The sequence below is a fragment of the Lichenostomus cassidix genome, chromosome 2, assembly GCF_008360975.1.
Source record: "Lichenostomus cassidix isolate B80296 chromosome 2, HeHo_3.0, whole genome shotgun sequence".
NCBI classification, from domain to species: domain Eukaryota; kingdom Metazoa; phylum Chordata; class Aves; order Passeriformes; family Meliphagidae; genus Lichenostomus; species Lichenostomus cassidix.
The window spans coordinates 55686009-55699441 of record NC_139482.1 but is presented as its reverse complement, the minus strand read 5'-3'; the positions used below and the strand labels follow the sequence as shown (position 1 = coordinate 55699441).

Below are 13433 nucleotides of genomic sequence, written 5' to 3'. Positions count from 1 at the left end.
CCCAGTCTCATTTGGCAGCATAGACTCAAATCACTATTTCTAAAACAATCAAAGACTATATGGAACATGCCAGAATAACAAATAATCACAGATGGAATAAGGAGGAAAAGACCCCAGAAACTAACCACGAGGTAGAGGGAGGGGCAGCACTTCCATGAGTGAAATTTAGTCATGCTCTTGGCTGCTTGGCATGAGAGCCTAGATGCAACCTCAACCATGTCTGATACCACAACACAGATTGTACAATGTTTTCTATTTGGAAAGGGGAAAAAATGTGATCCATTTTATCCAAGATAACTTGTTCTTTATTTCACACCAACTGCTGTGCTGACGCATGTCTTCATATAATACTTAATATTATATTAATTATATAATTAATGTTAAACAAACAGTAAGCACAAACAGAGCTACTGAGGTACGTTGGAGCAAGTATAACCAAAAGATTTCTACTGGAACAGAATTCAATTCCATACCACTTCAGGCAGGCTGCGCATACTTGCCCAGGCAATTACCAATCTGGCAAACCTCCAGAGGGCTCTCCTGCTTCATAGACGTGTGATAGCTTGCTCAGAGATCCCTCTGAGTTCATTTGCTTGGATTGCATTGCTCAATACTGAATACACACAGCACCAGCTCCAGAGGTCAATTCTACCTTTAGTTTTTTAAAGAGACTGAAGTACTTCATTGCCTCACCACAGCTGAAAGCACCACAAAAGCACACTCAAATCTCAGTTTTGCTCGTCCGAAAACTAAGAAAGGCCAATGCTCCCCAGCGTTGTGTCTTTCATAGCATATATCTCTTCACCAAAATGGCTTTCTGGATGAGGAGGTATTTTGAGTACTTCCATAAATACCAAAACAATGTCTGTCTGATGGCTGCATCTAACAGTGTCTCCCATCAAAATATGCCAGCAACTCAGGAAAGATTTCAGACTTCATGAGAGAGGCCTGAGGTTGGAAAATGACCAAGATTCCAAAACACTCAGGCAATTGCTGGAATAAAATACTGAAGTGAAACCTCCTCATGGAGCAAGATGAAGTGGACAACTCTTTTACGTACAATATCTGTAAAGAGAAAAAAAATTAAAACATAAATCCAGCTTAAAGCAGGAAAAACACTTAAAAATTACACCTTTTAAAGATGGCACCATAAGAACACAATGCTTCTACCACTTCTGACAGAAGGATAACCAGACAATTTAAACCCTGGAGGATCTGAGAAGCATTAATAGTCTATGAAAGCTGATACAAAGAAGTAAATATACAGTGTATAGCTTTATAATGCTATACCCATTATTTAAATCTTCCTTGGGAAATTCTTAGCATCTGCACTAAACCACAACAAACAGATGTTCTCAAGAAAAGAGTTATAAAAATTGGATATAACCGCTGCATAGGCTTCTACAAGAAAGGAAGTATCATTTCTATGGCTAGAAACACAAGCTGTATAAAAAGCATTTTGGTATTAGAATCGGTGTAAGAAAGCATCCAAAGGGAAAAAAAAAACCAACTAAAAAAACATGCCAGTACATTCTAAACTCCCTGCTAGAAGCTAGAGGCTTTAAGACTTTCAAAAAATAGTATCTCAAACTAATAATAAAAATTAAAAACAACTTTAAAGCAAAGACAACACGCATGATTAGTGAGTCTGAGTATTCAGCTTGATACTTGTAAAAGGGCCTTACTTATATTTCGTTCCCCAAATGCCTAGGACCTGAACCTTACTGCCTTAAAACATAAATATTAGAAGTCTTTGGGTACAGTAAAAATAGTTGAGTTTCTGAAAGACAAAACAGAAGATATGGTAATCTGCTGAGACTAAGTATGGCAAACATCCCTACTTAACTGGAGTTTGTAAGCAGAGCTGTTGAACTTACTGCACAACGCTTTTGTAGGATTGACCTGCTGTCCAGCAAGCAGCTGCTGCAGCTTCTTGATGTCTATGCACACCTCAACCATATTTTCCAGATCTCTGCCTTGAGCAGAATTTTGACATCCATCCTCTGATGCTACAAGCGTAAGGACACAATACTAAGTTCAAACACAACAAGTAGTTTCAACACCCGTAAGGACACACCTGAAAAACACTGAAGTTCTGGAACTCAAATGGCTTGTTTTGTAGGGTGTGCAAGGAAAGAAGCAGTGCAAGGAAAAGAAATCCCAATTTTCCTACCAAGCTGTCAAGAATAATGGAAGAGATTCCTCACCACCACCCCCAAACATGAAACAACCATGCCATCAGCCACTTTTTCTTTTAAGATTTCATTTGAAGACTTCAAAGTACTTAATGCTACTTTCTGAAGAATAAAAGGTAAGTACTGTTATAAGCAACACACTTAAGTATAGAGATCAGACAGACACAAGAGCTAAGAAAAAGGGAAACTTACCCCAGGGAGGATTTCCCAGGTCTTTAAAATGTGTTGTTATAGATACTAAATCAGTTTCTATTTTCAAGTTCATTTCTCCACTCAAGTTTGCTTCAATCACCTGCAATCAATCTCAATTTTAGGCATCCCACTTTCAGACTGCAGAATTACAGAAGAATACAGTTCTGTTTTGTTCAAATATAAGCTTGCAGAAGTACTTCAGTGCAGGTCAACCATATTTTCTGAACATGGTTTGAACATTCAGATGTTCAGCTATAAAATGCATTTCCCATCATTCCTGTGTGAATTACCCTACATCAAACTTTTAGAAATTATGAAAGAAAATGAATTCAATTGCTCTCCAGTACTTTTAGAACAAATATTAGCTTTGAGAAGTTCATGTGCTGAGAAAAAGGCTTCAGAAATAAGAGACTGAAGCAGGAGAAATACAAAAATTCATGAATTTCCATTAAGTTATTCAATAAATAGAAAGGCACCTACACAGTCTTTATGACACACACAGCAAATGGGATGTACCAAGACCTGACAGTGCTGCTTTCAAGACTTTAAAACAGGCAACAGCTGCATCAGATCAGTAACTCCAAGGATTTTGAACTGACAGAAATCCTGAAAGAGTGCTAAAAACTTTCAAATTCCATCCTGAAACCTGGAAGGAGGAATTTGAAGGAGACTATATATGGTCCTACACAAATCCCAAGCAGATCAGAGGATTCCTAAAGCACAAGTAAGCACTTTGTTTCTTAGTGGTTAGATGAATTCTCAGTAATTTAAAAAAAAACCCCAAACTTCTATTGCAACTAGAATCTTGTATGGAATGAAGATGCCAAGCTCCCAAACAATGGACAAGTACTATCAGAAAGTGCTTCTAAGCCCATTTTGTAGCACTGATCTTGAAAAGTTTTATTACCAGGATGCATCTAGCAAAAATAATTAATTGTAACACTTGATGGTTTTGTTCTTTAACAGCATGAAAGCAAGGCACTTAGTAAAGTTCAATCCCATCATACAGCTATCCCATGTGACAAAAAATCCTCAGCTCTAGGAATAAAAACACTGTGCTTAATTTTGTGTATGCATATCCACCAAAGACATGGGGGAAGGAAAGAAAGCAAAAACAAAGCCCCCAAAAAGACTGACAAAGAAAAAGAGTTTGACGTGTATTTGCAGGATGGCTGCCGTTTGCAAAACTGCCAGAAACCGAGGGTAATCTCTCAACTCTTCCAAGTCTTGAAAAACTGAGACTGTTCCAATTTCACGATTCTCAGTTAACAGAAAATTTCCTGTTTATCAAAACTGGTATGAACAGCATCAAACCCAAACTATTCCAAAGCTCTACACTTACTAACTTTAATGTCAGTCACTTCTGGTGACTGAGCAAAAACAACTAAATAAAAAACCAAAGCCATTTTCTGTCCCACTGTAGAGGGCTTCTTCCAATTAAAAGACCACCAGCATTCCATAAATATAGGGCAGACTGCAAACCCAACACGTCAGAGTCTAAAGCACAGTCTGACATCCCAGGGCTATTACCAGAATTTCCTTTAAATCCTACATCAAGTTTACCTAAAAAGTTCATTCACCTAACACAACCTAACACAGCACTCACGCAATAGGCATCTCCTTAATGAAATCACCTGGAAAGTCTCAAGCTAGTTTCCTGAAGGACTGTAATTTCTTACTAGCTATAAAGAGTGGCTTGCAGCAACACAATGACATGTCCTTTCGTGGACTCAGTACAAAGAGCATAATTTTCTGAGAAGCCAAGGAAAAGCTCTTCAGTGTAAATCCTAAAATAAATCCCATCATTCTTTTCAATCTTTACAAAGGCTTCAGGTGCCTTGATTTCAATGTCTAACTCATTGCAAAGTAAGATAATGTGCATCTCCAGTTCAAGAAACAGGGAAACGTTATATCCCTGATGAAATAGCATCTGTAGCATATATGCTTTAAGTGCCTTAACTTACAATGAAATTGCTGAGATTCTTCATTCTTTCCACAACACTCTTCATTGTTTTCAGCACTGGTAGGTAAATACTGACCTAGAAAGACATAAGAACTGCATTTGCACAAGTATTTCAGATGCGATTGGGACACATTTATTTCTACTTTCAATTCTATCTTAGGATTGAATTATCCATGGCTTGCAGGGTGCACAACATCTATCTGAAATCAAAAAAATGTCTCAGGAACAGAGGAAATGTTTCCCATTATACCAACAGGCCATCATTCTAGCAATTGTTTCAGACATCATATCCAAGTCTGTGTTCAAAATAAAGCAGTGGAATGTTTTTGCAGATCAGACTCTCAGATGAACCTACATGTGTTACCAAATAGTTAATTACTATAGCCAAAAAAGAAAGAACAAGATTCCTGTGATACTGGAGTAATTTTTGGAACTGCAGCAGTGTAAATCTGAAATAACAGAACAAAATACTTCATGTTTCTAATTATATGTCTTCAGTATTTAAATACTCTTAGCTATAGAGGTAACAGACATCCATAACTTCAAATAGGAGAACATTTGCACAAGGACCTTTGCTTGCAACTCTGCTAAAAGTCAAAAAGAATATTGAGAGGATATACAAAATCAGGAGGAAACATATATATGTTTAACTCTGCCAGGTAGGCCAAGAACTTCAGAAAGAACAGATTATGTGGGCCATCTGGCACCTAAACAGCTGAAACAGTCTAAACCTGTGTGGTTTAGAGGTGTTCCAGACTAAAGCCATGCAAGTTATTTTCTCCTCCCTTCCTCCACTGTGAACATCACAGAAACAATTGGCAATTGCCTGCTCTGTTTTCATAGGTTCTGGACTCTTTTGTCAAGATAGAAGCCATGTTTCATTCCCCTCCAAAACTGTAGCCTCCAGTCTTTCCTCTTTCCTTTCAACTCCTTTCCAAACCCCACCAGTAGTATACTCTGTAGCAATATCATTCCACTTGCAAACTCCCCTTTCAGTAAGGAATATAAAAGCAGAGGCTTACATCAAAGTCTGGCACACTGGGCTCTCTGAAGTCATTCCACATTCTTCTGGGAATAACCCCCACAGGAATGTCATGTGTCACAATCCTACTGCTGCTTGATAAGGATGGCTTGAGGGAAAAAGAGTATGCTCTTGCAGTTAAAAACAAGACTGGAATTCTAAATTTAAATTTTTCAGACCCATTCTGGGAAATGCTATAACTACATGCCCCAAACACTCAGTTCCAGTTTTCCCTAGGTTCCTACCAATATGGTTTTAAGTGGGCATCCTGTCTGAATGAGGAAGAGTTTGTAAGGTATCAGTCATTAGTGTATCTGTAAGCTATTCTTAGAGCTGAAGAGATGAATCAGTGGAGTAAACAACAACAAAAGAATCAGAAGTCAGCATACAGTACCAGGAAAACCAAAGGTGAAACACAGAGCCAAACAGTACACTGAAACCTCCTTCACCTGAAGGCTTCAACAAATTGCAATAATGCACAGAAGATACAGAGGATGAACTAACGGAAAAAAGTAGGCATTAGAAAAACTTGTTTCAATAACATAGCTTTCTTTCTTCCTCCACCTCCTCCCTGCCTTTTGGAAAATACAATGCTAATTCTGTATGCTACCAACCATGATGGCAAGAAAGGCTTGTGAAATGCAAAATGGCACAATGTTTCTTTAGTTTTCTAGAATGACACCAAAGACTACCCTTTGATCTTAGGAAAAGCAATAAATTTTTAAGAACTTTTCTTAATAATGAACGTGAATGCATGGTTGTACTTACTAGCTCCACAGCAACTCTGAGACAGGGACAGTGTTTATTAGTCAACTTGATCTTCACTGCCTTAGCATTCTGGGCAGTTTTTAATGCTCTCGACAGGTTCTCAGGCATCAACTCTAAATAGATTTCATTGTGCTCTGCAGCTACTCCTTCCATCTGAAATTCATCGAAGAAATTCCCCTACAATTTTTGAAAGTTGGGAAATCAAGCAAACAAGAGGGGCAAATTTCATTTATCAGACCTTCAGTTTAGAACTGCATGTGTACAACCAAAACTTTCCTCTGCCTGGCATCACCTCAGGAATCGAAACAGGCTGCATAAGCATGAAGGCTCTTTGCTTCAGGATAAGCCTGTTCATTTCCTCCCCTAGTACCTAATCAGACCATAAGACAGTGAGTTATGCTTTTTCATTTCCAGTTTTGGGCAGGCCTATGTGGGCCAGCAGACACTGAAGCTTTACGCTGAAGTGACAATCAAGGTAAAGGGAATATCCAACCTTAAACACCTGTGCAACCAGACGAACCTTGTGAGAACTGGCACATCTCAGGTGAGTACTACCAGAAACGCCTCCTACATCAAACCCAACTGCAGGTTCTGGTTTTCAACAACACGTGGCACAGGGAACTTCTCACCTGGCACAGCTCACACCACATACTGGCGCCGCCATTTGCTACTTTATCGGAGAGGATGAAATACAGCTTGCAGACAGTAAGGCGCAGGATGCAGGTCTTGGCTAACTTGGCGATTGTGTTAATTATACCTGCCGGAGGGAAGGAGGGGGACGTTATAGCGGTGATCGCTCTACACATCCCAGTCTCTGCGTGACAGGGGAAAGACCTTCAATCTCCAAAAGCGCAGCTCGTGCTGCTACGCAAACCCCTAAACACCTCGGGGAGAAAGAAAGCGCCTCATGCCACCTCCTCCCGCGAAAGGTCTCCGGTCCTCACCTCCCTTCCTCTCTACTTTGCCCGGGAAAACAGGCCCCAGCCGCTCAGAGAGGCACTGCTGCCCTTCAGGCTTCCCCGGCATACTCACGGCTGAAGTGGTTGAGGCAGGCGAGATCCACGATCTTAGACCGAAATCGCATGGCGCAGCGGGTCCTCCCGGCTCCCTCGCCCGCTGCCACAAAAGGCGGTCAGGGAGGGAAAGGCCTCCCGCCGAACAGTTCCGCGCGGGCAGCAGCCATTGCAGCTGCTCTCCGCATGCGCGGCAGAGCTGGGCAGGGTCTGTCACCGGCGGGCCCCAGCAGATTTCCTTCCGCTGCGCTAGCGGTCCTCGCAAATAGGGCTGGAACTCTTGGCTCGAAGTAAAACGTCTCGGCACCCTCAGAATATATGTGAAAATTAATCTGTGTGGGTCCCAGCGCTAATGTCTCGAGGAATTTTCTTCTTCAAATCCAAGGGGGCCCTTGCCACAAACACCATCAGCCCCTGCCAGGGACCAAGCCCCGACACTGCCCCACATGACGCGCTGGTGAGGAAGGAACGCAACAGTCCTGTTAGAAAGTGGAGCGAACAGAGTTTTCTGACGGGCCTTTCCACTGCCCTATCATTAGCCAGGCCACCTAGAAAGGGCTGGGCAACCGAAAGTTTTGAGAAAGACATTCTCTGTCAGACCGGGCACGTCATGTAGTCAGGCTCCCAGCTTAGTGCATGGCGCACAGGGGTTTAGGCAAAGGTTGGAATAGTTCAAGGAAATACAAAGTAAAGGAAAACTTTGCTGTACCTGTCGGTGTGCAGCATATGTGTTTCCTACAGAAGACGATGTCCTTTGCCTTTATGGTTTTGGTTCTTTGCAGTCCTTCAAAATTACAACATTTGCAGAGACCATTTTCTAGTGTTGTTCTTTTTTGTCTGTCAGGATAGTCTGGTGTTCTTGTCACACTGCAAATTCCCCAGATGAGCTAAATTGCCTCTTTCGCATTTGATTTTGAAATATTGGGATGCTGCTCACATGCCTTGATGCTCTCCTTCAATACAGTCATTATAAAGAAAGAAAAGAAATAACCTTGGATCTATATATGCACAGATACAGCAACAGTTTCTGGTGAGGTTGTTGTCTGATTATATAGCTCTCAGGCCTTGTAAATTTTGTAGAAACAAGCTGAAGATTTTCCTAGAGAAACAGTGCAGCCAGGTGTCACAAATTCCGATTCAGGATCCTGCCAATTATGCCAATTTGTTGCAAATGTGTGGTTTAGTCACTCAAAGAATCATCATCAAAGGTATTGGCAAAAGTGGGGTCAATCTACATTTATAAAACTGTGACATAAAGTTCAATGACAAGTTTCACTCCATCACGGATGAAACATACAAAGAAAAATCTAATTAGAATAATTTTAGCGTGATTTACACAGAGACCAAAGATGAGAAAGAGTAAGGAAGACTCTCCTGTTGAATCACAAAGTTTAAAGTACACCTTCTTCTTTCTAAACTCTTGATAGAGCTTAAGTGCAGCTAAGTCCAGTCTTAGTTTCAGACTTGGACAATAGTTTCTACATGGAAGAATTAACTGCAACTTTTTCAATAAATATTGCTCCACTAGCCTTTAGTTTTGTAAAATATAGCTGCAGAAGATAAAGCCCTGATTGTGTGAAATCCCTCACATAACACTTTGCAGTTCAACACACTTTCCATCTTTCACATGATGCCCAAAAAGATAGGTTGGAAATAAAACCCCATAGACCGGTGTCTGTAGAGCAGGTATTTGTTTATTGCAGCACTGGAGTTGAGGGGGATTTCTCCACCTAGCTCACCCACCTTTGTCAAGTGCTATGGTTTATTCATACAGTAAATTTCACTTAGTATTACTATGTCACTATAACATCATCATATATGCCCTGGAACTAATTTACATAACATCTACATAACACTATTTATATTTTACATAAATTTATTTATGTAAAATAAATATGTATTTATTTTATATAACACTATTTATAACATGGTTATAAATAGTTCTTTTGCACTGTGCTAGCGCCTCCCCAATTTGGTGGTCGTGGGTGTCTCCCTGATGAAGGCTTCCAGGGTCTTCTTTGCATCTGAACTTTTCACCTTTGTCTTTGGAGAATGTGCAGTTATGGTGTTCCTTGGTCTCTCTGGTTCTAACTGGTCTAAATTCTGTATTCTGTGGCTAACTGGCTTTACATTTGCCAATTTCTCATTAGTACTATACTTGTCCACCTTTGAAGCTATCCACCTGGTGAGGTTTTTTATCTATTCAGCATTAAGCAACTAGTTAATCATATAATATCCATTACATTGTATAGAAAGTTATAATTGAAGTGATATTAGTATAAAAAGTTATAACTCAGGTTATATAGGTATAAAAGCTATGATACGGGTTATATTGATATAGAAAGTTATGATTCAGGTTATGTTGATATTTTATAACCCAAGCTATATAAGCATCTTGTAACTCTGACCCAAATTATATAGGCATCACACAGACATACTTGCAGACTGCTTTTAGCTAAATGATTGCTATATGAAGGTTAAGTGGGGTTTGCAGAAGGTGATCTAATCCCTTTCAATTTGTGGCATCCTGATACATGTGGATTTCAAAAGACTTAACAGATCCACATCATTTGCCTTTTCTGCCTTTGACTATGGTTTCCTGAGAAAGCTGGACAGAAGTTTTTCCTCTAGCTTGTTTTCTAGATACAGTCTGTTGTTAATAATGCTTTATAACCTCTGAAGATTAAGCCACAATTAGAAGACAGACTTTATGAATACAAACAATTTCCCTCACTTGACCTAAATAATAAAGAACAGGGAATTAATAACAAAGATGGGCATCACAAATAAATTATTATATGCTACATATAAACCCCGAAGTCTAGGAAAAAAAAAAAAGGGCTTTATATTGCCCTATGCTCTCATCAGTTTGACTAACAGGTGTTCCAGAAGAAAGACAGGCTGCTTTGGGGATTCAGGTCAGGCAGGAGCCATTTATTACTACAGCTGCAAGAGAGAAGGCAGACTGACAGAGGTTCAGTCCTCTATTATTATTGGCTTAAAACAAAAGTGCTAGGGTATATCACATTGACAGATATGAACAGCTTTGTGAAGGAGCCTTCATACGGCAGAGCAGCACTGACAGAGTAGGAAACTGTCACAGCAGTTATACCCCTCTTCTCCTAATAACTCTGTGCTGTCTGTGGATCTTCTCAGCCTGTCACCCTCTTGCTTGTGACACTGCTGTATCTGTGGTGAACTTCTAGGCCTAGTGAGTCCTGCTGCCACACAATTACTTGTGATCAAAGCCAATTTATTCTGCAGTGTTTGCTTGGTTAATGTAGTTTTCCCAATTTTTCTATTAATTGTTTACATAATAAATGGATCATACATGCATTTGAAATCACGAGTTCTATGTTTTTAAGCCCATCTAAATAACTTTAAAGTATATCTATTTAAGGAAGAAGGCATTCACTCTGCTTAGGTTCTTTGATGGAGAGACAAAGGAAATGAAGTAACAGTCTGAGAATGTCAGCTCTGAGAACCCAAGAGACACTGAGCATACCAACACAGAAAATGAACAGGTACTAGAAAGGGCTCTTTCTCCATATAACAGTTTTAAATGTACTGTTAAGTCTTTTCCACATTAATTTGATCTATGAGAGGGTATTATTGTAACTGATCATTTGGCTTGAAAAGTTTCTGTGATCTGATCCCAGTCTGCTCAAGCTCAGCTCTGAACAGGTTTGTATGACTGGACTGAAGAGTCAGTAAAAGAGCTTTAAGGAGTTTTTTTGGCTGTTATGGAAAACTTCAGTATTTTTACATAAATGAATTTAAACTGACCATAATTTATATCTAGATGTTAAGGTTAATCAGTGTTTTTAATTTGAAATTGTGCACTTAGTGAAATACACCTTTCTCATACACTGTTTCAAAGTTAATAGTGAAAACGCCCATGTGCTTTGAGCAAGAAATCAGTATACTACAACATAAGCCTACACAGGCCACAAAACAATGATCAGATTCAAAATACAGTCTTTAACACATTTTCAAATTATATGGTTAATGGATCCATTGTAATGCATCACAAATTAAAAAGAAAGGATAGTAATTTAGATATTGAAAAACATAAAAATTTTAAAAGAAATTAAGAATAAAACACAACCTGCAGTGGTAATTTCAAGCGTTATTTTCTATCATCATCTACACAAAACTGGAATTTGTTTTGACTATATGTTTCAAGTTAAATGAAATAATTTTACCTAAAACAAGTTATGTGTATTTTATTAAAATGAAATTCCCTTCAGAATTCTTAGGGAGGAAGTGCTTGCTCTTCTTTGTACCTTCATTGCTAAATAATTCACATTAATTTTCAATTCATTTACCTTGTTTATACACTGCCTACATGCTGTTTTGCTTTTCGGGTTTAATATTAAAGTGAGCGGATCAGACAAATCCTCCAGTGGGAAATCCTACCAGCTTGCAGAGGAAACATACCAAATGAGAAAATAATATGCCAGATCTACAGGCAGGCTGATCACCTAAAAGGCATCTGTCTCTATTTTTGCTCGTATTTATTGAAAAGAAGGGGTATAAGGAGTGCCAAAGAGACTCATAATTTCTTTAACATATGCAGGGATCATGTCTGCAGCTGAGACTTGCTTTTGGGCCAATATTCTTGCAGTTATGAAGCTGGCTACTAATATTAAAGCACAGAAGCAGTGAGCAATTTGCCCCTAGCATGCTGTGATTAAAAAAACATCTCCAAACAAAAACCAACAGGTTACTGCCTGTGCATTCAATAATGAATCCACTGTCATCAAAAGCTTGCCGGAGGCAGGCTTGTGAAGCTCAAGGATGCAAGCTGTGCCAAGTACTGGGCTTTCTCCTACTTGATTCTTAAACCATGTCAGAATTCATTCTGTTCTAGTCAAAGCATAGCAACAAGATGCAGGTTTTACTTAGAAAACACAGGCGATTTTCGGTAGCTAACATTTAGACATCTCTAGGGTGACATAGCAGCTGAAGGAATTTGAGCCATCTGAGACTGAAATTCAAAATAATCAAAACCGAGTCCATTTGCATAAATATCTCCCTTATCGTCTAACTCCCACTAGCTATCTGTTGCATTAAGCTTCAGAATGTGTTTTTCAAAATTTCAACTCAAATAGTCCGAATAGTAATTTCATAAAGTAAGTTGCAATTAATTGAGTGTATGTTGGAGGTTGGGGGGCATTGGAATTTTTTCTCCATCCCTGTTACTAAGCAAAAAATTGCTGGGTGATTAGAGCCATCAACTCTTTTGTAAGAGACAAAAGGGTGTGCTGGGCGTGGCAGGGGAAGAGCCAGCCGTTACACTCTCTTGTCAGTCAGTCATCGGACACTGGGAGGAGAGGCTGCTCTTTGCTTCTGGCTGCGACCACAGGAAATCCAACTGTGCTCTGCCTTTCTCTTCTTAGCTGGGTGAGCATTGATTTAACCTCTTTCCCACTGGGAAGTGCACGTTTCCCCCAGCCGCGTTTTCTCACAGCAGCTGCCGGAGAGTCCGGCTGTCCCTGCCGCCCGCCCCGCTTTGCCGCATGAGACCACGGCGTCTGCCGTGACTGCGGAATTCTTGCTACCTCGCTGGCTAGCCAGGGAGAGCAAGCCCTTGCCCGTCTGCCGCCCTTGCTCATCGCTCCGACCTGCTTGCTGCCCTGCCTGCCTCTCAGCCTTTTTGGCCATCACCACCTGCCTGAGGCTGACCTGACCCTGTGCCACAGCACCACCTGCAGCTGCTCGGGAGTCATGGCACCTGCCCTGCCCGACCGGGAGCTCAACAGCACTCCTGCTGCTTGCGATCGTGACTACACCACACGGGAAAGGGCTCGGCAGCTCAAAAGTCATCTGACATTGGTTTCTGGGTCTATTTGTGGTTGCTATTAGTGTTATTGCTTGTTTATAGGTACTAGTAAAGAACTGTTATTCCTTTTCCCATACCTTTGCCTGAAAGCCCTTGATTTTCAAAATTAAAATAATTCATAGGGAGGGGAAATCACATTCTCTGTCCTAAGGGAGGTTTCAACCTCTCTTAGCAGACACCTGTCTTTCAAACCAAGACAGTGTAATAGATGGGCTCAGAACACCCAAAATCATTAACATTTCATGGATTTATAAACTCCTGAACAGTTAAACATGGTTGAGAATTTTGCAAATTAAGACTTCAGCCTATTCAGACCAGTAACAGTATCATTACAAAGCCTGTCTCTGAAGAGATCCTTCTTGGTAATTTGTCAGTCTTTTCTGAGTAGTCTCTGACTTTTCTTGAAGTGAAAAATTAGGCATAGTGGGAAGAATGT

General features: G+C 40.1%; 1 protein-coding gene across 3 annotated transcripts; it reads right to left on the bottom strand.

Annotated features, from left to right (window-relative positions):
• Positions 1-278: 278 nt before the first annotated feature.
• On the bottom strand, positions 279-7362 carry HUS1 (HUS1 checkpoint clamp component). Of its 3 annotated transcripts, XM_085051641.1 has the most exons (9): positions 7172-7362; positions 6769-6896; positions 6140-6316; positions 5373-5480; positions 4352-4426; positions 2388-2487; positions 1878-2009; positions 1686-1780; positions 279-1065 (listed from the first exon to the last, which is right to left on the bottom strand). In XM_085051641.1, the coding sequence occupies exons 1-8, from the start codon at positions 7221-7223 to the stop codon at positions 1722-1724; spliced, it is 831 nt and encodes a 276-aa protein (XP_084907767.1). In that variant the 5' UTR covers positions 7224-7362; the 3' UTR covers positions 279-1065; positions 1686-1721. The 3 variants fall into 3 exon arrangements, with proteins under 3 accessions (XP_084907767.1, XP_084907766.1, XP_084907768.1); XM_085051640.1 differs by lacking the exon at positions 1686-1780 and having other exon boundaries at positions 7172-7361; XM_085051642.1 differs by lacking the exons at positions 1686-1780; positions 1878-2009.
• Between the last annotated feature and the right edge of the window lie 6071 nt (positions 7363-13433).